This window comes from Panthera pardus, unplaced genomic scaffold, assembly GCF_024362965.1.
Source record: "Panthera pardus isolate Hobbes unplaced genomic scaffold, ASM2436296v1 HiC_scaffold_25, whole genome shotgun sequence".
Lineage (NCBI taxonomy): Eukaryota > Metazoa > Chordata > Mammalia > Carnivora > Felidae > Panthera > Panthera pardus.
Window position 1 is genome coordinate 94,604,393 of NW_026526821.1, and position 23,078 is coordinate 94,627,470.

The 23,078-nt window shown below is 39.7% G+C and overlaps 1 protein-coding gene across 5 annotated transcripts in view; it reads left to right on the forward strand.

The window, feature by feature from the left end:
- The window catches only part of CTNNA2 (catenin alpha 2), a 1,099,255-nt gene that overhangs the window by 320,599 nt on the left and 755,578 nt on the right, over positions 1 to 23,078 (forward strand). For all 5 annotated transcript variants that reach the window (XM_019443126.2, XM_019443134.2, XM_019443137.2 and 2 more), the window contains one exon: positions 12,204 to 12,370. In XM_019443126.2, the coding sequence (XP_019298671.1) occupies positions 12,204 to 12,370 (167 nt within the window). The remainder of the gene's footprint in view (positions 1 to 12,203; positions 12,371 to 23,078) is intronic.

Below are 23,078 nucleotides of genomic sequence, written 5' to 3' on the forward strand. Positions count from 1 at the left end.
AATTGTCCTATGTTTCCTTTCATTGGCATACTCTACATTATTTTAAATAAGTTGATGGATCATGTTTTCCAGTGGAAGGAAAGAAAAGGTTAAAATTCATTGACTTCCTGTAATCTTCATTCTTTCACTTCTCTCTCTACAGTGCCCTTCAATTTCATGAAACTGGTATACATGATGGAGTCTCTTTCCTTCCGAAATCTTAGTATAAATCTGAATCAGCCCAGGGAAAGGGGTCTTAAACCTATCAAGCTGACTTTTCATTTAGGGCTTGATGTCAAGAGGTTAAAAAGACCTTGAAATCTCCCTGTTGATCCAGACCTGCTCATATGGGTCCAAGGAATTAATTAATGTTGAAGGGTGTATTTATCTGAGATATTCTGATCTATACTCTTTGCCTTTAGTCCTCTAACAGGAATTTTGGGGAGGGCATTGACAGTGAGCTGCTGGTCTCTGCTAGCTCTTAGAGTTAAGGCTAAAAGCTACACATTGGAGGGACAAAGAAAGAAAAACTTAATCTCTGTCTCACACACATGGAATGATGGATGGATGGATGGATGGATGGACAGATGGATGGACGGACAGGCAAGTAGATTGATACAGAAATACACACAGACGCACACAGACACACACACACAAGTACTTTTTGGCCACCCACCTTTACTTATTATTATAGCTAACTAAGCGTGTGTGTGTGTGTGTGTGTGTGTGTGTGTGTGTGTGTGTATACGTATACACACACACACACACACACACACACTCAGGATTCCCAACTTCCTAACATTAAGCTTTTTCTGTCTTGAATTTCCAAATGCTCACTCAGTGGTCATTTCTCTGCAGATGTTCTATGGATGACCCTGGATAATTCAGAAAAATCAGGTTGTGAAAAGTAGAGGGCAGAAATTTTGACTTCATCTTGAATATCTAGAAACCTAGCAAGTGTCTACCACAGAGCAGGTACTGAATAAATACTTACTGAATGAATAAAAGGATGAATGAAATGATATGTAACTCTTTATATACTTTCTACACAAACACACATTTACAGTTATAATCATATAATCAACCCTACACTAAGGCAGTATGGCTAGGACTGTCACTCTCCTACCTCTAATCACCCAAATTTATTTCACCCTTAAGGCTGCACGTTACCCTGTTGGGACATTTTTCCCTGTCAAGGGTGATATTTTTTTTATTACCTTATTTCACTTATTTTAAAAAATTATACTTTTGAGTTGGAAAGAGAGAAGTCTGTCTGATACCATCATGACCCTAGTGACAAGCCATTGATCGTAGAAGTGAAGAAAGCTTTGATGAGCATATCTTGGCAGTTTGGTTTTTTTTGGCTTTAGGGTTTTGAGTTACCTTAAATCAATTTTGGTCATTACCTATTGCCAGATCCTGCTGAACAAATATATTTTTGTTGGATATGTTTTCTTACAATCGATATACTGATGTTGATTTAGATGTAGTTTCTTCCTTGCCCTCTTAATATAGGAACCAGAATGAGAGTGACCTGGGTGCCTCCTTTGGTTGAGTAAAGGAGACTCATGGCTATAATCACATTTAAGAAACCGCTATTGCTCTGCGATGACTGGAGAATCAATGGCAGTTCAGAAATTAAAGCAAAGACTGTGCCATTTAAATCTTAGAATCTGATCATTCTGTTTTTTCATCCTCAAACCAGTGAAGATGATCAGTTTTCTCCATGTTGTATTTTAAACTATATTTTAATTGAGCTGTAATTTTATAGCACTGTTTACCAGATTCATAATACCAATTACTTGGAACCTTCTTTGTTTGGCTCCTAAGTTTGAAATGTGTGGTAGAGTTTTCTATCTTTAATCAACTTTTCTCATTATGAGGATTGTTCCTGTGTTGTGTGTAGCCAAAGACGACTTTAGGAAAGTTAAGTTGGCTTGTTATTTTACAGTATAGCAATTTCAAGCATAGTTTATCTATCTCTAGCCTATAAGATGTAAATTATATAATGTACCTTTATTATACTTCCCATTTATGTTTCTTTGCATTTATATTTTAGCTGATATGAAATCAGTGATGCAAGTATGATTTCATTGCACTCATGACAATTTTGAGGTACCTCAAAATTAAAACCAGAAACTTACAGATATATTTGCACATAAGCATAGTATCAAGACATCCAAACTGGTATAAAAACGTTTATATGGACTAACTTGAGGACAGCCCATTGTGAAGTTTTGAAATCTTAACAAAAACAAAATGTTTCTTTTTTTCAATTTTTTTAATGTTTATTTATTTTTGAGAGAGAGTGAAAGAGAGAGAGAAAGGAGTGGAGGAGCAGAGAGAGAGGGAAACACAGAATCGGAAGCAGGCTCCAAGCTCTGAGCTGTCAGCATGGAGCCCCATAGACTGTGAGATCATGACCTGAGCCGAAGTCAGATGCTCAACAAACTGAGCCACCCAGTTGCCCCAAAAACCAAATGTTTCTAAAGAAATATACCACAGTAGTAAACTGAAGCAAATCCAAACTGAGGGTTGAGATCTAGCTGATCTGGACCCTGCCCCCAGTGGACTCTGACCTTGAGCAAGTCATGTGAGTTTCTTCATACTTGTCTTCTCCCTCTGAAATTGAAGCTTTGGGCTCCACCAAAGAACTTAGATTTAATATCTTCAAATGTATATATATAGTAATTTATATCCTGAAATAGATCAGTGACTAGTAATCATTTATTATCTATCTTACTAATTGTTTTCACAACTTGCCAGAAGCCAGGTTTATCTCCTCCAAAGCTGATTGGCAACACTGTTCATGCTAACACTATTAATTTGCTTAAAAGGTCATGTACAAACAAATTATCCTGAGTTGAATGACTAGTTAGTAGGTATTTAACATTTGGAAACCTGTGGGGAGTTGTTTGTTCATTATTTATGCTCTTTTTATAATCCGAATGCAGCATTAGTTCTTGGGCAAGGGCTGATGAATGTTTGTTTTGACATTTACCTTCTCTTTAAAGGATGTTTAAAAAAAGTTTTGGGGGTGCCTGGTGGCTCAGTCGGTTAAGTGTCCGACTCTTGATTTCGGCTCAGGTCATGATCTCGCGGTTACGTGAGTTCGAGCCCCATGTCGGGCTCTGTGCTGGCGGTGCGGAGCCTGCTTGGGATTCTCTCTCCTCTCTCTGCCCCTCCCCCACTTGTGCTGTCTCTGTCTCTCTCAAAATAAATTAATAAACTTAAAAAAATTAAAATTTCTTAAGATCTGTCTTAGTGAGGAGGGGATTATATTTTTGTGTGTGGTTCAGAAGAACGTGTTAAAGACCAAGTAGTTGAAAAAAATAATTTTAATAATTACAGCTGTCTCAAATTGGATGGTTTCTTTCTTTTTTTTTTTTAATGTTTTATTGATTTTTGAGACAGAGAGAGACAGAGCATGAATGGGGGAGGGTCAGAGAGAGGGAGACACAGAATCTGAAACAGGCTCCAGGCTCCAAGCTGTCAGCACAGAGCCCGACGCGGGGCTCGAACTCACGGACCGTGAGATCATGACCTGAACTGAAGTCGGCCGCTTAACCAACTGAGCCACCCAGGCACCCCTCAAATTGGATGGTTTCTAAGGGAGGAAGAGGGTTTCTGTCCTAGAGGTCACACCTGGATTTTGCATCTACTAAGATTTAGGCTTCATGATGTCCTCTAAGGTGTTCTCAAATTCTGGAGTTTGAAGATTAAGTCCTCCCCCCAACTCCCTACTCTACCATTCCTTACATGATGTCTTAATTAGCAAGAAGAAATAAAAATGTCCTGTACATTTGCATGTTGACATGTTGAGCCTGCTGGTATTTTTGTTGATCATTCTATCTCTGCTGTCCAGTGTACATGCCCGTTCTTTCTTTCCTCAACACACTAAAGGTTTTTGACACCACATTTCAACTATTTCAGTCTATTGACATTTCAGTAGGTTTTGATGTGTGGTCATGGTTGTAGGAGAGTAAAGATACTGGTCAATAGAAACATTTATTGACTTAAGAATATAAATAAGTCAGAAATATGCCTTTTATAGAGAGACTTGCCTTATATATACAGGGTTATTGAAATTATGGTGTTACACACAAAAAAATAATTCATTGGCTCCTTAATTTGCTTTCAAACCAACCTATAAGAAGCCTTCTTTAATTATATATTTGATATAATACACTTATTTCAGAAACATTTATTGTACAGTGAAATTTACATGTTCATCAATTCCTTTTCCCTTTTTTTCCCTATAAAAATATCAAGTGACATTGTGTTCAATACTGATCCTTCATACTCCATTTTTGTGTTAAACTGATCACACCACTGTTTACTGTTTCCAAGTTTATGGTCTTTCACTGAATTTGAGCCCAAGACAATAAGCGTGTTTTTGTGGAATATGGCCCTTGCTATATTTAACAGGTCCTTGCAAAGGTCTCATTTGTGAAATATACCATATTGTACATGATAATCTTCCTGATTGCAACAATGCAAAATTACCCCATACCCTCTCCTCCCAATGCAGGAAAAGGCTACAGCTGAAATAATTAAAATCCATACGCTTAATGATCTGTACCTTCTGCAGGGTGGCACATTACTGTCTCTAACAATGTTTAATAGCTCATAACATTCCATACACTTAATCATCAATTACTGGCACTTGTAGTCCTTTTGCATACTGAACATATCTTGATAGAGGGAAAATTGCTTTGGAAGAGACTCAGTTACCCACCTTGGAAAAAAAAGAACGGGGACAGACGTAATGAGGATGCATGGCTGTCTTTGGAGCTGCTTGAGCCACTGAGGCAGGACCATAGCCAGGCCATCTGGGTGTTTTGGGATTTTGTTAGGTGAGGAGGAAGTTTTAATTTGCTTGTGTAACACTGTACTTTGTTGGTGTCCCAACCACTTCGGGGCTATATCCAGAGTCCCTGATTGGGATGTCAGGTGACTGGGATGCTGGCCTCACCCAGCCACCTGACCCCCCCACAGGTGAATTGCCATTTAGTTTCTGTGTCTTTATATGGAAGGTAAGAGTGAGGTGCTGGACAAACCTGAAGAGGTTCTACCCAGATCAGAATTTCTCCGGTCTTAGTCACTTCAGGGACAATGGAACCATCAGCGTTCTGTCATTTTCCATGTAATTTCTTGTTTGCTTAGAGTTGTTTGGAAAAATGAAGAAAGATAAAGAGTCCACAGAGTCTACTACCCTTGGTAGGATGACAAAGGAGAAAGCAGAATCCTTATTTTATAATAATTACATGTTTAAAAAAATTTTTAATGTTTATTTTTGAGAGAGAGACAGCCAGAGTACGAGCAGGGGAGGGGCAGAGAGAGAGGGAGATGCAGAATCTGAAGCAGGCTCCAGACTCTGAACCGTCAACACAGAGCCTGAAGTGGGGCTCAAACTCACGGAGGGCGAGATCATGACCTGAACCAAGGTCAGACGCTTAACTGACTGAGCCACGCAATCACCCCTAATTAAATGGCTTTGATGTAGTTTGCATGATACCTCCTCTTTATATACATAAATATTGTTTATTAAACATTACTTTGTTAATTATTTTAATTGTTTAATATAATTGTGCACTAATATACATTACATCTATAATAATTATATAACATACATTGTATTTAACATTGTAATTAGTTATATATTATTAACATACCATATAATTATAATTATACATGATTAATATATATAATATGTATTATGCATATATGCATATAAGGCTTTGTTTGTATATTTAGGCCAAAGATTAGTTTGTTTTGGTAACAGAAGGACATGAACTGTGCCAGCAATGCTATAGATGCTCAGGGAGAGAAGTGACAGGATCTGCAGGAGGTAGCTTCTTTTAATGCAGATTTTGCTTGAGAAAATACATAATTTCATCCTCCCTGAGCCTCAGAGAAAAATTCTGATTGTCGACCTTTCCTCCCAATCATGGATTTCAGTCATAACCAGCCTGGGGTGAAATGCACACCTTGCTGTCTCAAGTTCTTGATTGTTTCCAAAAAAGTTTTAAGACTTTTTCCCTCTTGGTAGCAAATGCTTATGGGAACAAAACAAAGGAGAGGCTACTTTTCTAGTCACCTTCCTTTCTCAGACTTTACAGCTTCTCTGCTGCTGACTGAACTCACAAGATCAACTTAAAACAAATGGAAGAAAATATTCCTACTATGTCACTGATAAGTGCATAGCATTCAGGATTTTGTCCTCTCTTCTTGCTTTAGCAGCAGTTGGATCTTTTTTAAAACATAAAGCGCCAGACAGGCCTTCCTTTGCTCTTCCCAACATTCATTGAGTCACTGTACAGTATAAAATATATGTTAGGTGCTAGGAATAAAGAAATCAATATGCTACAATTATTTGTACCCTGACCAGATTTACAGTCTTGGGAAAGGGTTGAAGACTCAAATGTATGCAGCGTAGGCAGCCATAATTCAGCTCTGATAAGAGACAATAGGGAATATTGGAGCCTGGAAATAATTGGAGAAATGCCTTTATTTAGTTCTTCCCTCCAACCTTCCTACCTTCCTACCTACCTTCCTTCCTTCCTTCTTCATAATACTCTGCTAACTGAATTAAATAGTTCCTTGATAGAGGGAAATAGTGTACTCCTCTCCAACTCATAATACACATCCAAATGGAATTATGAAAATACATAATTTTAATGCAGTAAGTAGATTCTTAAAGTTATTTTAAATTATAGTTGTTAATAGCACAGATCCTAGAGCCAGACTGATTGTCAATGGTGGCTCTCCCACTTGCCAGCTGTTTGACCTTAGGCAAGTAATCTTCCTTTTTTTTTTTCAATTTCCTCAGGTACAAATGGTGACAGTGCAAGTATTTACTTCATCAGGTTCTCTTGAGTAGTAATTGAATTTTAACAAATAAAACTCTTCAAACAGAACTTGGCACACCATGAGCTCTAAATAATAGACTGTTCTTACGAGGGAAAAGACAAGACAGCACATGTTAAAATATTAAGTCTGAATAGACACAACCTGATAGATTCTTAAAATGGAAGGAATCCTGAGTCACCTTGTGGGCACCATATACTTGCTGCTGAAATAAGCCCAGAGGGGAATATTCTTCAGTATTTACTTATGCATTTAGTTCAACTGTACACCAGCCAACTCTGGATAATTCCTGTCAAGGGAGTGCTCACCTTTGTCTTCGAAAAAGGAGCCAAGAGACATAATGTAATGTGTCAAAATCTTGTCTGGTAATACTGTAACTTCCATGGGGTTCCATGTCTACATTGACCATTCCTGGTTTTGTTTTGTTTTTTTCTTAACTAGAAGATCTAATTGGCTTTATTAAGCAATTCATCAATTGGGCAGCATCCCATTTAGCCAATAGAGAGATGCTCCCTACATTGACCCTTCATTTAACCTTTCATTTGCTTTATCTCCAGTGAAGATACGTATTTCCCACCATGCTTTGAAAATGAGCCAACCATAGCAGTAAATGGTTTTTAAACACTACATTGCTTTACAGATTCTACAACATAATCAAAATGATAAAACATTCAGATGATGTGCAGTGTCCACTCAATTATTATTTTAAAATTCTGTTGTGTCTGTTCCTTCGCTGTCTCTGTGAGTGTGTGGCTCAAAGAAGATGTATAGTTTGGGGAGCAGAACCAGACAAGAGTGTGTGAAGCAGTGGTCAGGTATTAGACTTCACTAATCTTTCATGTCTAAAAATACATTGCATTTTCTGCATTGCTGCAGAGGATTCATTTCTCAGGATTTTCTAAGGTTTGTACCTCGAGGAAAATATGTGTGAAAAAGGTTCTGAGGCAGCCATAGGTTATTATGAAAAGGGAACAAATTATAGCTAAGAGGGTTGGAAACTTTGCTCTTTATTTCTCATCTTCTCTAGGAAGTCTACAATGAGAAAATATCAAGAACATGAACCATCAATATGTGCCCTATACTTTATGTAATTAGGCAAAAAAAATCTATGTAATTAAAGGAGAATTTATATAACTAGACAAAGGAGAATATACAGTTGTAGATATTACATATGATAACTGTTGGTTAGACATATTGCATAGAGAACTTTCTGGAAGACAGCTCAACACTCTCTGAATCTAGCTTTTCACCATACCCTTTTCCCTCACTTCTCACAGTTTTCCAGTAGTTCATCTGTCAAGTATTTAAAGAGAGCTTTTGTTACATGCAGGCTCTGCCTTCAAAGGAGGCACCACATGGTATTTCATGCTATTTTGGTTCATAATCTGCTTCCAGAATGACTTTTCTACTCCTGAGACTCTGTCCTCTGTATGTTATCCCCCTCTTCTATTTATTATTATCATCCTGCATCATTCCACATTTGAGTAGATATTATTTCAAGCTTATGCACAGTTATCCATCCATCCTGGGGCCTCTGGGGTAACATAAGAACCAGAACAAGCATCAGTGTGAAAGCCAAGCACTGGAAACATTTGGGAGGGGAGTTATTTTCTGCCTTAAAACAATAAATATTTTTATTGGGCAGATGTTTTCTTCTAAATTATTGTGTACACAGGAATGGAATCGACCAAAATATGCACTTCCAAACCTTTAACAAGGAGTTCATGAACTATGCTTGTAAGGGGGAGGATCACAGTGATAGTGGGAGCAGTGATATTAATGACAATAATGAGTGAGCCCCCATTATGAGTAAAGACTTGTGCTGGGTGCTTTGACTGTATCACCTGTAACCTTTAACCATAATGGCAGGTCCACAAGGAGGGTCTCATTATTTCTGCCCCTGTTTTGTAGTTGAGGGGACTCAAACACAAAGGTTGAATAATTGTCAAGCTCTCATTTTTGGTAATGGTTGCTGTGGCATTAGAGTGTGATCCTAGGTCTTTGTGATTTTAAAGGTTACTTCTCCTTTAATCTATGAGTTAATATATGTATGGTTTTTAGAACAATACTTATGTAATAAGCCTTTATATAGAAGCTCTCTGTACATGTTGTTATTCCCTTTGGTCACTTATTTGGAGATGTTAATTTTTCTTCTCTCTAGCAGGTGGTAGTGGCTTGAGGAGATGAAAGACTTTACTAGAGAAAATTTTCTGTGAGCTTAGGTCCATATCAAGTAACTGAAATTGAATAAAATGGTATATATATATTTTTTAAAAAGACAGATCTATTATCCTCTCTTCATTGATCCCTTCTCTCTTCTACACATGCATGCTGTTTCTTAGCTAAATATTTTAGTCCTCTAGAAAAGGCGGTTCCCTGGGAAAATAACAAATTTTATCCTGATAAACTCACTTATCATTGCTTAATATAGATTTCCATTTTAATTCAGTAATCTTAAAACTACAGGGAAATAAAATGCATTAAAGTCATAGTTGACTTCAGATTGTCTTTCCTTTAAAATCTTGAACAACATAAAATCATTTATACCTGTTTAAAATGAGTTTTTACTTTTAACTTAAATTGAATTAAATCATCTTCTGTTTATCTTAGAATAATGTCAGAATTTAGCATGAGGTTTCCACTTGCAGAGTCACATTAACTAATGTGGGTCTCTCTCCTCTCAATCTCTCCTCCCCTTCCCTTTTCTAGTCTCTCATGGACATCTCCAGAGATCCTTCCTGGGGTGTCTGCTGGGGGCCACAACTTGATTAGCTCCATGTAAGAGCTCTATATTGCTATGTGTTACTCAGCTTTGAAGCAGTATTGCTGACTGAATGGCCAGTATCTGGATTAAGTGCCATTATACTGACACTTTATATAAAAACCTGTACTTGAATATTAGGTTGATTAGATAGGGTTCCTCCTCATGCTGATGGGTGCAGCTGGGCTCACCTCTGAGGGCTCTTGTTATAGAGAGTAGCCCTACCTGAGTGGCCTACTGTTATTGTGGTTCATATACCAATTTCGCTTGCAGAATTTGGGTTCAACCATGTTACTTACTAGGTTCATATGCAGAATAAATCTCCCCTTTCCTTGAATAAGTAGATTCATTCCACCATCAGCTACTGCACCCGTGATACCATATACAAATCTGTCCATCTTTAGATGTGGTGACCTTCTCAATATTTCATTAGATTTGCTACCACTGTGGATGTTCTTTCCAGCTGCACTATGCAGAGTGAGAATGAGATAGTCTTCTCCCACAACACAGATATCTGCCAATGAGTCTTTTTTTTTTTTTTTTTTTGAGGGGGTTGGTTCAGGGAGTGAGGAGATTTATGCAATCCTGTAGCAAGGGTGGGACACGTGAATTAAATATGTATCTCCTAATTGCCAGCCTCCACCTTAAAGTATATTTAGTCCTGAGGGGTCAGACCTTGAAAATTCACCTTTGTGCCAGTATGGTAATGAATTTTTACATGTCTCCCGTGCTGTTAATCAAGCTATTTGTTTGTGTATCGGCATTGAGACTAGGCTGGTCGGTTATATAGTATGCTTATTGTAGACAGTAGTCTCTTTTAAAAATCTAACAATGCAATATATTTCCTGACACGACTTTGTTTCCCAAGCATGAAAAGTATTCCTCTGAGGGTTTGAATAACTGTAACATTGAGTGAATTACATTCTATTCTGATCTGCTTGTGAAATGGAAAGGGGTGGTTTGTTTTGTTTTGTTTTCTCTTGTGTCTGAGGATACATTACAGGACACAGAGTCTTTCAGTGATATAATTGACTAGGTTTGGATTAATAGATGAGAAGTAATCATTTGTATAATAAATATTGAATGATTTTTTTTTACCCTAAATTAAATAATTGGTCATATTAACTCTCTTTTTCAAGTTTATTGGAGAAGCTTTTATTGCCCCTGTGTATGCTCTGCTATGTGAAGCCTCATGATTCTGCTTCCCAGGCCTCTTTACCCCGGGTGATATCCAGTCCACTGACAGGGAACCTATCTCATCCTCGTCAGTGACCCCTCTGTTTGCTACTCCTGCATCCCTTTGTACAAATATTCAGTATTCACCAAACACTTGCCTTCCTCCTGGTCTCCACATCTGATCAGTCCCCATATCTGGTCATGCTTGAACACAGATCTCATTAATATCCCCTTCCTCTCTGTATCCCATTTCTATTTCCCTAGTCTAGGACCTCATTACTGCTGCTTTCCAACAGTCATGCACTTGCCCTAATAACTAGTGTCTCTGCCCTAAACTTGTCCCCTGCACTTTATTTCATGTGATGTAGCCAAAATAAAAATCTATTAATGTCACTTGCGTCCCTGCTGAGGACACAGTTCAGATCTCGTTCACGGCTTTCCAAGCACTGCCGCCTCTATTCTCTGTACCCCTTCCTCCCCGTGCCTCCCACATGACTGTGGTTCCTCACACTCAGCATCCTGCTCCAGGTTTCAGAACCTCACATGGCATTTATGCTGCTGAGGGTGCTGTTCCCACCACTGTCTTTCTGGTGAGCACCTCTTAGTTCTTCAGAGCCCATCAATGTTGACAGCTTCTCCCTGCCTCACGCTAAATACGTCAACCACTTCCCCTTCTTTGCCTATGGTCTTGATCATAAGCCTGTGGTGGTATGTAATCACAGATATTATGAGTATGTATTTACATCATGTTTCCTTATTAGATGGGAAACTCCTAGAGATCAGGGTGTCCTCAGTCACCTCTGTAATTCCAGAGCTTAATAATATCTGACATAGTACAGGCTTAATCAGCATTTGTTGGATTGGTTCAATTCTCTTATAAATGCTCTCTAAATTAGAGAATAGCTTCTTAGCAGGGTATTAAAAGACTATATTTGGGTATCTCTGTAGTCTGTTATTCTCTGATTAGCACAATTAAGAGTACAGTGTTAATGAGGCCAAGGTTTTAGTTTCATTCCTCTGTGGAGCAGTTGACTTTGCACCTCAACTGTCAGTGAGCTCAACTAGCTGCCTAGTAAATACCATTGGCTCCAAGGGAAATGAAATGTGAGACTGATTAAGGTCAGGGCAAATTCATCTCAACTATTAGACACATTGAATTGAATATATTCCTTATTGATGTTTAAAGCATAATTTCACACTTCTGTGTGAAACGAACACCTTATTTTGTCCACAGCCTCTGTCCAATGTGCACTGATGCACTGAACTTCAAGGTGGGCTGTGATGGAGAGTGGCAGGAATACCTCGTGTTCATGGTGGTTTTGCGATAAGAACAATAATCATCCATCCATGGATCTTTATGATTGCCAGCCTCTGAGCTTGCCGTCTACCCACACACCTCTCCATCTTTGTCTTCCAGGTGAGACAATGCGCATCGCCTCTTCGGAGTTTGCTGATGACCCGTGCTCATCAGTGAAGCGTGGCACCATGGTGAGGGCGGCGAGGGCTTTGCTCTCAGCTGTGACGCGCTTACTCATCCTGGCGGACATGGCGGATGTCATGAGACTTTTATCTCATCTGAAAATTGTACGTATGTGGAACTTAGCGAAACTTGCTTTAGGGGCGTGGTAAAACTGACTATGTATATTAGAGCTCAGAACTGTACCAAAGATGTTTCACTACTCACCAGATCACTTACTCACCCGAGTGGTATACCTCCAAATTTTTCTTTTTTAATGTATTTATTTTGAAAGAGAGAGAGAGAGAGAGAGAGAGAGAGAGAGCGAGAGCACACTTGAATTTGAGGTAGGGGCAGAGAGAGAGGGAGAGAGACTTCTAGGCAGACTCCATGCTGACACAGTGCAGAGTCTGACATAGGGCTCAAACTTGTGAACCGTGAGATCATGACCTCAGCCAAAATCAAGAGTTGGACATTTAATGACTTAGCCACCCAATTGTCCCTACCCCCAAATCTTTCTAATACTAAAATTACATTTAATAATATGCAGGAAAAGTTATGGAAGGTTCACTTGAGTTTGGACTGTCCTCTTACTTCCTGGAATTCAAAACAGTATATTCTTTTAGGCCCCAGAGGCTGAGCATGGTGTACCTGCCTTGGCCCTTTCTTGCGATTCAGAATAGTGCGGTCCGTGTGGTCATTCAGAGTAGGTCAGTTCTTCTGGTTAGCTGGCCAAATGACCACCGATGCCCACCTTAATATGGATTGTGTGTTGAATTCTATTTTGTTACCTGCTCCATCCTTGCACTTCTATAGTCTGGCAATAAAGAGCCTCATATACACATCTCATGGTTAAAGTCAATCTTGTTGCACCAAGTCTGGCATCTAACATACCTGGACTGGGTGGGCGTTTACACACCACACTAACCCATAGACTCTCATTATAAGTGCCTTGCTTGTCACATTTCCTTCATTCTCTTCAACTCTTTGGTTTCCTAATGGAAGTGGAGCCCTGCCCTAGTCACAAATTTTACTAGACCAGGGTTAAGGCAAGCCTTTCCAGTCCTTGACAGCTAGGCCTTTCTCTAGGCTGACTTGTATCTGTCTGCAACCAGGGTAGTTCAGTCCTCTGAACTCAGATAACATAATTCAACTGCTTAAGAGTATGGCTTCTGCCTAGAGAGTTTTTATTCCACGCCTCAGTTAATTTCACTTCTGGACAATTAGCACCAACCTTGGACTGACATCAGGGTCCTTAGATGATAAGATGCGAACCATGGGCTTTTCATTTTTTGGGAGTCAACCTATTGCTGGTTTAGTTCCCCTACCTATGGCCATTCCTGGCTTATCATTTTCCCTATTATCCAACCCTTGAGGTTTTTATTTTCTCTGTCAGTGAAATGAAAAGTAGGGGCAGGTGCGATAAGGAAGTGAATCATGAGAGCCCACTCTCACCTTACTTTCTATCTCAGATTTGTTCTGTAGAGGGGTTCATCAAGAAATTTCTGAAACAAGTGGTTGTCTGTCAAAAAGTCTTGAGTCACATCTTACCTGAGCTGGCCCCAATAAAAGAGCCAAGACTCCAGGTTATGTATCAACTCTATGATATTATAAAAGGTCTCAAATTCCAACATCTCCAGTATGAGTTCCATGATCATTAACCACAAAGCAAAGATACAGCTATTCTCGGTTTCTATAAGGGTGCACAGGTCTGAAGACCCAAGGGCACAAAGCTGAGCCTGCTTGGGAGTTTCCTCTCAGATTTTTCTGAGAACGGGCCTGTAAAAGCCAAGAAAGGCTCTTGCAGATTAGATGAGGTGAGCAGTATGAGGAGAGACTTTACCTAGTTCAGAGGATATCAACGGCCAGTACAACATTATGATTCACCATTTGGCTACTGGAATAAGGTTAACTTTAATTTTGGTTTGCTGTCCACTTGCCAACTGTGTTGTAATCTACCGTATAACCTCCTTACGTATCAGACGCTGCATCTGTTAATATGGGGCTAGTGGGAGTATAGCCCACAGAGTTGTAGGGAGTTTAAAAAGGGTCAAATTCCTAGGAAGCATTTATCACAAAGTTTGGTGCAAAGTAAGCTTCTCGCTTTATGCACATTTTAGGCAACAAGTAACTTTGTTCTCAAGTGTGTGGGAGAAAAGTTTCATTATCTTTCCCTTGCAGCCTGCTGAATCTTCAAATGCAACATTTTAAGAAAGATCTTCCCCTAGATAGACAATCTCCCTTTCCCAGGGAGAGAATAGGACCCAACCTCAAGAAATTAACTTGACATCCCATATGTTCTTTTTCTGCGCCTCGGAAGGCCCTGTTCAGCCATTCCTGTGATGACAGGCTGAATCTTCTCCCCAAGCTGCCCACATGCAGAGGGTGTCCATCCTCCAAGATGAGGTGGGACATACAGCACTGGTTCCTGCCTGTAATCCTGCCTCTCCACCCACTTGTTTTGACCAGTGCTGTCTACTGATAATATCACCACAGTCTGTTGTCTTCTGGAGTCAATTGTATTCTCTTCCCAACACAGCAGATGAAGGGAAGTCGGGGGGAAAAAAAAACGGGTTTAGCACAAAACCACGGAAAGGTCAACCCAGCAATATTAAGTAGTCCTGTCAGACTGTCAGTAGTAAAATTAAAAGTGATTGCAGACTAAATAACGCATTTGTTCTCCGGAGAGCACCGCCTCTGTAGAGGGTAGCCGTGGTGGAACATTGCTCTCTTGTGGAGCAAGGAAGGAAGTGCAGGGCGAGGGCTTCCCAGACACAGGCGGTGGCGGGTCTCACGCTCCGGGTTCAAGTCAGTCAGGCTTTCAAATCAGGCGGCTGTTGCCTCCCTACAAAAACCCACAATGTGTCAACAATCCGTCCCACATGAACCTGTTGTATACTTCTACTTTAGCTTTTTGTTCTTTTTCGTAGAAGCACATTCTCTCATTCACAAACAAGTGTTGTCTGCAAGCATCTATGTATGTATTTTTAACTCAGATGAAGAAAACGTCTTTATGTGTTTGAATGGAGCAGGTTAGAAATGGTCATCTACACCTTTCTCAAAGCTTTTTCCATATAAAAAAATGAGTTTGCTTACCGCACGGGTGATAATACCGAGGTAACAAAAAGTAGTGACAAGTGCTTTGCCATAAAGTAGTGACTCCAGGGGCGCCTGGGTGGCTCAGTCCAGCTGAGCATCTGACTCTTGATTTCGGCTCAGGTCATGACCTCTCAGTTTTGGGTTCAATCTCTCTGCCCCTCCTCCACTTGTGCTTTCTCTCTTTCTCAAAGTAAGTAAATAAAAACTTAAAAAATAAATTAATTTAAAAAAAGTAGTGACTCCATTTTCTTTTGGTTGAGATGATAGAGTAATACCCTGTGGTGGGTCTGTAGGTTCCTGCCATGGTAAGCATTATGCATAATATCTTCCTTTTTATCTCTTAGGCCATATGCCAAATTTTTATTGCTATTCTTTCCAGACAATGATTTTTTCTCATTTCTGAATGACTTACAGGAACATAGAGGGAGTTGCTTGATCAGAACCTTATATTCATGTTTCTCCATCAATAATTCACTAAGTAGATGAAGTATAGTCAGTTTATTCTCCTAAAATACCCATTTTCATTCTCTGCCCTGTACCCCAATAAGTAATTATCAGAAAATTGAGTAATAATGAGCAAATATAATTCACTCTGTAAAAATGAATCAAGAATTAGGATATCTGTAGAGTTTGTGTGATTTGGCAGGGTGTGCGATTTTGCATTCTGCTACCTGAAAATTATGTTTGGAAACGTATGTTTACATGACTGCTAAAGAGCCTATCTTTTCCTATAACACAGGTATCCCTGTTGCCCATATTAAACTACTTGTATTATTATGCAAGTATTTGTATGGGCTTTAAGGTTGAGCTTTTTTTAAACATACATTCAGAATTCTCATGATTACAAAAGGTTTTTGCTGCTGTGTTTGCTTTAAAATCAGGATGATAGTGATGGAATAGTAGGTGACATACAATTCGAAGCTGGGTTATCACCCAGGTGGGAATCTGATGTTCCTCAGAAAAGCTAAAGTAATCATTTGCACATCAGACATCATTAAAAAATACTGAATTATAATCACCTTCATTGTTGAAGTTGCTGGTGAGTGATTCCCTAGCCAGACGTCTGATGTATCCTGCAATCAGCTGACATTGTCAGTGTGTTAGGTTCATATGTGGCACTTCAGACTTCTCAAGGAATCCTGCATTGCAATTGGTGATCATGAAGAGGGATATTTATTTTCCCTAGACTCTGAATTAATGTAATCAGATCGTATTGTCAGTGCTTAGCGTTGGCAATGGCATCACACACATAAACTCATCTTGACATGTATGTGTCAGAGAAAACAACCCCCTTTTTTCTATCCTCAGGCTAAGTCCTGGAATAATGATGTTCTTGATTATCTCAGAATCTCTCTCTAGAAAGTGGAATGGCAAAACAGAAAAACAACAACCCCTTAGTCAATTTCTCAGGAAAGTCAGATTGCCTTCGTAGCAACCAGGGGCTAGCTCTAATGCTGCTGCCTCCTGTTTGCAGGACATTGATGAGACAGGGTGACTTTAATATTACCTCTGCTTTTTGGGACATAAGCATCAAATAGTGTTGGGTGTCCTCAGTAACGGATTATTTCTCAGGAGTTGGCTGTGTAGTCCTACAGCTCTAATGTGGCTCTTGTGTTTGAAGAACAGCAGTTAATTGACATAAAATAGCCTTGTTTCTGATTATAAAGAGGGAAATTACTGCCCAGGTTCTTAGCATATCTTTTCTGCCACAGCTATTGCGGCATTAACTTCACACAGCTGGGTTGTTTGGAATTTATTTATGTATTCAGTTATCGTTTCAAAAAGGACTTACTGGATGCCTAGTGTATACAAGACACTGTGCTCAGATAACTTCAAAGGTGAATAAGTCTCAGCCTCTGCCTTCAAAACTTTATAGGCTACTAGGGAAGACATTAAGAAAAAAAGCATTGCATATTAGCAAAATGTGCACATGGCTGTGATCTCACCTACAATGAAGTTATACTAATTAGGATGTTTTCACTTTAAGTAACACAAACCCAACTCAACTTGGTATTTTATTTTATTTTTTAATTAATTATTTTTTTAGTTTACATCCAAGTTAGCCTATAGTACAACAATGACTTCAGGAGTAGATTCCTTAAGCCCCTTACCCATTTAGCCCATTCCCCTTCCCACAACCCCTCCAACAACCCTCTGTTTGTTCTCTATATTTGAGTCTCTTATGTTTTGTCCCCCTCCCTGTTTTTATATTATTTTTGCTTCCCTTCCCTTAAGTTTATCTGTTTTGTATCTTCAATTCTTCATATGACTTCAGTCATATGAGATTTATCTTTCTCTAATTTCACTTAGCATAATACACTCTAGTTCCATCCACATAGTTGCAAATGGCAAGATGTCATTCTTTTTTGTTGGAGAATAATACTCCATTGTATATGTATACCACCTGTTCTTTATCCATTCATCCATCAATGGACATTTGGGCTTTTTCCATACTTTGTCTATTGTTGATAGTGCTGCTATAAACATGGGGGTGCGTGTGCCCCTTTGAAACAGCACACCTGTATCCCTTGGATAAACACCTAATAGTGTAATTGCTGGGTCGTAGGGTAGTTCTACTTGTAATTTTTTGAGGAACCTCCATACTGTTTTCCAGAGTGGCTGCACCAGTTTGCATTTCCACCAGCAGTGCAAAAGAGATCCTCTTTCTCCGCATCCTCGCCAACATCTGTTGTTGCCTGAGTTGTTAGTGTTAGCCATTCTACATTGACAGGTGTGAGGTGGTATCTCATTGTGGTTTTGATTTGTATTTCCCTGATGAGTGATGTTGAGCATTTTCTCATGTGTGTGCCATCTGGTTATCTTCTTTAGAGAAGTGTCTATTCATGGTTTCTTCCCATTTCTTCACTGGATTATTGCGTGTGTGTGTGTGTGTGTGTGTGTGTGTGTGTGTGTGTGTGTGTGTTGAGTTTGATAAGTTCTTTATAGATTTTGGATACTAACCCTTTATCTGATATGTCATTTGCAAATATCTTCTCCCATTCCATCGGCTGCCTTTTAGTTGTGCTAATTGTTTCCTTTGCTGTGCAGAAGCTTTTTATTTTGATGAGGTCCCGAAAGTTCATTTTCAACTTGGTATATTAAAAAAGGAGTATATTGGCTCACCAAAGTAAGAAGTCCAGAGGTAATTGGCTCAGGCAAGGCTTGACCAAGGCACAAAAATGTGATAAGAACCAGGCTCTTATCTCCTTTCCTTCACTAAGAGCACTCTTCTCTGTAGGCCCTTTTGTCATAGTCTCAAGATAGCTGCTAACTATTCTCAAAATTACATGCTTCTAGACTAAAGATAGCAGGAAAGAGTGAATTCTCTTCCCGTTTATTTTTAGCACAAATAAAAGTTTCATGGTCTTGTTAATTCTATTGGCTTATGAATTAGGTGATTATCTCTAAAAATTATTTAGAGGGGGAATGGGATGTGTTGATTTTTTTTAATTTGGGCAGTGCTTACTCCTTTCCCTCACCATCCCCCAAGTCACAGATGGGATCAGTTCAACCAAATTATAGTGTTGGTCATTTGAGGTTAATATGAGAAAGGGTGATGTGGCTGGGAGAAGGAGGTCTCAGGATTCAGTCTTATTAAATTGAATGCGATTTGCTTTTCCTGGAACCAATTTCTTGGACCAGATTGAGTATGTGGGAGTTAGAAGCCCAAGCTAAACTGTAGCCTAAAGGTTGAGGGTGACTGGGAAGAGGTTGCTCCCATCAGAAGAGCTTGGGGATATATCATTCTGTTCAGTGATGAGATTAAAACTTCACAGTAAGTTCAGCAGGGGGAAGCTTAATATGAAGAACTGTTAACTCCAATAGCAGACTAGAGTTATAAGGGTTTGGGTAGCAGGAAGAGAGCTCTAAGGAACATAGGAATAGCAGATATAAGGAGCAGCTGCTACCCCAAAGACTGGGATGGAGCACTTCAGGGAGACCCTCCCAGCCACTCTGAGCCGGGGCCAAGATCCAGATATTCCTACCTCACTGGGTGACAGTGAGGTCACCAAGGTGCCACACAAGCTAATGGAACTTGCTGGAAATCTGCCCTTAGTGTGCTCATGGGGTGCTTGTGCCATAAGAAAGGAGATAGATTCAGGTCAGACAACAGACTTCAGCTACAGAGAGCTTCACACACCAAGGGAAGGAACAAAGGCATGAGAGCAAGAGAAGGGACTTGGGGTGTTCTCAATAATATAATTGATTCTGTCTTGCTGGAGCATACAGGACAAGGTGGGGAGAGGCACCAACAAAGTTGGATGGGGCAATACAAGTTGTTTAGTGCCTCAGATAACATGATTCATTTGGACTCTGTGTGGATTATGGGGAGCCACTGAGTACTTCTAAGCCTTAGAATCAGATTTGTGGTTTATATCAATAGTTTTGGTAGCAATGTGGAGAAAGAATTAGAAAAGCGGTGCATCCGAGCAAGGAGACGGATGAAGAGATCATTGAAACTATCCAGGCCAGTGACTGAAAGGCAGGTGAAGGCAGTGGCAGTGCATGTTGTGAAAAAGGAGGTAGGTTTTAAAGATATTAAAGAGGTGGAATGACTAGATCCTGGAGACTGATCAGATGGGGCAAGGCTCTTAATGAGTGTTCATCAGTATAACCCAAGCCCAAACTCCATCAACTTCGTAAACCTATCCTTTCTGGGAAACTGAGACAGTAGAGCTGGAGAGTTAAAAGCACGAACTCTGGAGCAGACTACCTCGGTTCAAATCCAGGCTCCCAACTCACTTGCTGTCAGACCTCTTGGGAAGCTAGTGTAACCACCCTGACCTCAGTATTTCCTGCATAAAGTAAAAAATAGGAAAACTATCAACTGAAAAGAGCTGTTTTCTGGGACGAAATTAGGTATATATAAGCCATTTAGAACAGTGTCTGGTACATCCCATAAGTACTCAGTGGCACTGGCTAGTGTTATTTTTCTTGTACCAGCTGAAAATAACTTTGGGAATATAAGCTGTATTATTGTGCTTTATAAAACATGACACATTAAGAATACATGACAATAGCATTTAAGCATTCTTGCTTTCTGATGAAATCATTTTCTTCACTTGTTAACAAGACAAAATTTAATCAGGAGGAGCAGCTTATGAAGGAAAGAAAATATTTAATCAAGAAGGCCAGCTTTAGGGAGCACCTGGGTGGCTCAGTTGGCTAAGTGTCCGACTTTGGCTCAGGTCATGATCTCATGGTTTGTGGGTTCAAGCCCCGCGTAGGGCTCTGTGCAGACAGCTGGGAGCCTGGAGTCTGCTTTGAATTCTATGTCTCCCTCTCTCTCTGTCCCTCCCCTACTTGCACTCTGTCTCTGTCTCTCAAAAATAAATAAATGTTAATTTTTTTTTTAAAAAAGCCAGAGTTAGGAGGCAGAGACATAAAATATGATGGTGCTGCGGTATCAGCAGTCAAACCAGAGTACATGATTAAACAAGTAAAGTAATAGAATGTGGAATCTTACATCTACTCATTTATTTACTTAGCCAACTACTGTTTCCTAGATAATATATATTTTTGAATGTTTATTTATTTATTTTGAGAGAAAGAGAGAGAGAGTGAGAGAGAGGCAGAGAATTCCAAGCAGGCTCTGTGCTGTCAGGGCAGAACCTGACACAGGGCTCTATCCCATGAACAGTGAGATCATGACTTGAGCTGAAACCCAGAATCAGATGCTTAACCGACTGGGCCACCCAGGTGCTCCCAAGACAATATTTTTAATTTAGCTGTAAAACTAGATCCTAATAAGAGAATTATATAAGACTGATTAAATAGTTTAGTTCAGGTCACTTAAAATCCAATCAACCCCATATCCACAAGAGGATCCTGAAATGAGGTTAGTCTATCCCAACAGGATTGAGGATCCTTACGCCCTGATTCATGGCCCTGGTATGGATGGTAAATTTTGATGGGAGAGCCAGGTGACACAGTCCAGGGGGGCGAAGGATCGACTCCTCAGTTCAGTACCCCCATCCCTATATATCTGCCTGACTCCTAGGAGCTGCTTAATAAGTATCGAATGACTACATGGATTCACAGACTACTTTTCGTATAATGAAGTAAATACATGAAGTTCCAATCAGGAAAATGGGAGACTGATTTAAAGAGCTGGTTGCCAACAATTTGACAAAGCTGTAGTCTGTGGAAGGCAGGCCTGCTTTAGGAATGGGAGTAGGGGCTATTTTGAACAATCTCTGTGAAAAGACCAAGATTTTAAGAGTTTTAAGTGACAAGCTCTGAAAATAATACCTAAATCCACTAACAAGGGAGGAAATTTTAATATCTTTTCTAGCTCTTTGAGTCTTTTCAGCTGTACCCTGCCCAAGCTGCCAATATTAAGGACAGGTGTACCTGGTTGAGCAAAGAGTTCTCACTTTGGTGTTCACAGCCGGGCCTGCTGTGGGAGGAGAACAGTTGATTGTGATATCCAGGACTCCGAGGGCATTCTTAAGAAGGGAAGCTACAGCTGCTGCCTCTAAAGGCTTCCTTTATCAGCTCATTGGAAAAGACTTCCCAGTTCCGGACAGGCGCGTCTCTCAAGCTTCCCCCTTATAACACCTCCCCAGGAGCTCTGCTCTGCTTAGAGCCCTCGCTGGCAGGCCTTCACTGTGAGGCTTCCACTCTCCCGAGTGCCTGGTCTGCAGATGTTCCAAGCGCCTTGCCTCTTGGAAATTATTTGGGAAAACATCTTCATTAGATACTTTGCTTAACAGATACTCCGATACTTAGCTAGACGCTAAGTGGCAGGTCAGTGTCTCTGTTTAAGGAGCTACTAATTCTTGCCAGTTATTCTAAGTGTTTGCTATTTTGCATTTCTTTCTTTGCTTTCCTACATATACAGAATACCTAGTTTGAGAAAAGAGTAGAGAAGAAATCTTTGTTCCATTTCTGTCATATACTTTGGTCTATTCAAGTTCTCTGTTTCTTTTTGTATTCGTATTGGCATTTTATATATTTAGAATTTATTGCAGATACAATTAAAATTCATTAGCATGAGAGGTTTTATCTTCATTTTTTTATCTTACTGTTTAAATTATCTGTTGATAGCCTCTTGTGGGGTCTGTTTCTAAACGTTCCATCTGTTGGGGCATCTGGGTGGTTCAGTTGGTTAAACATCTAACTATTGATTTCAGTTCAGGGCGTGATCTCAAGATTTGTGAGTTCAAACTCCACATTGGGTTCTGCGGTAACAGTGTGGAGCCTCCTTGGGATTCTCTGTCGGTCTCTCAAAAGTTCCATCTGAGAGTTTTTATCATAATTACAGTATTTAGCCCACTTATATTTATGTTCTAATTGAAGTTAGTTAGCCATCTTCATTTTTTCCATTTACAAAAACCTTCTTCATTTCTTCTATAATTCTCACAATAACTTTGTGTAATACGTAAACATTATTACCTTCATTTTATTAAATGACATTGAGGGTCTGAAAGGTTAAGTGGCTTGCCTGGATCGTAATGCAAACAAGTGACAGAGTTGGGGTTCAAACACAGAACCATCTGACCCACAGCCTTCCTCACACATATTGACTCATATCTAACAATGTGAGGTTAGGGAGGCTAGGGAGGTTTTCCTTTTTTTTTTTTTTTTTTTTTTTTTTAAGTTGTTTGTTTATTTATTTTGAGAGAGAGCATTGGGTAGGAGCAGAGAGCCAGAATCCCAATCAGGTTCAATGCTGTCAGCAGGGCTTGAACTCATGAACAGATGATGACCTGAGCTGACATCAAGAGTTGGATG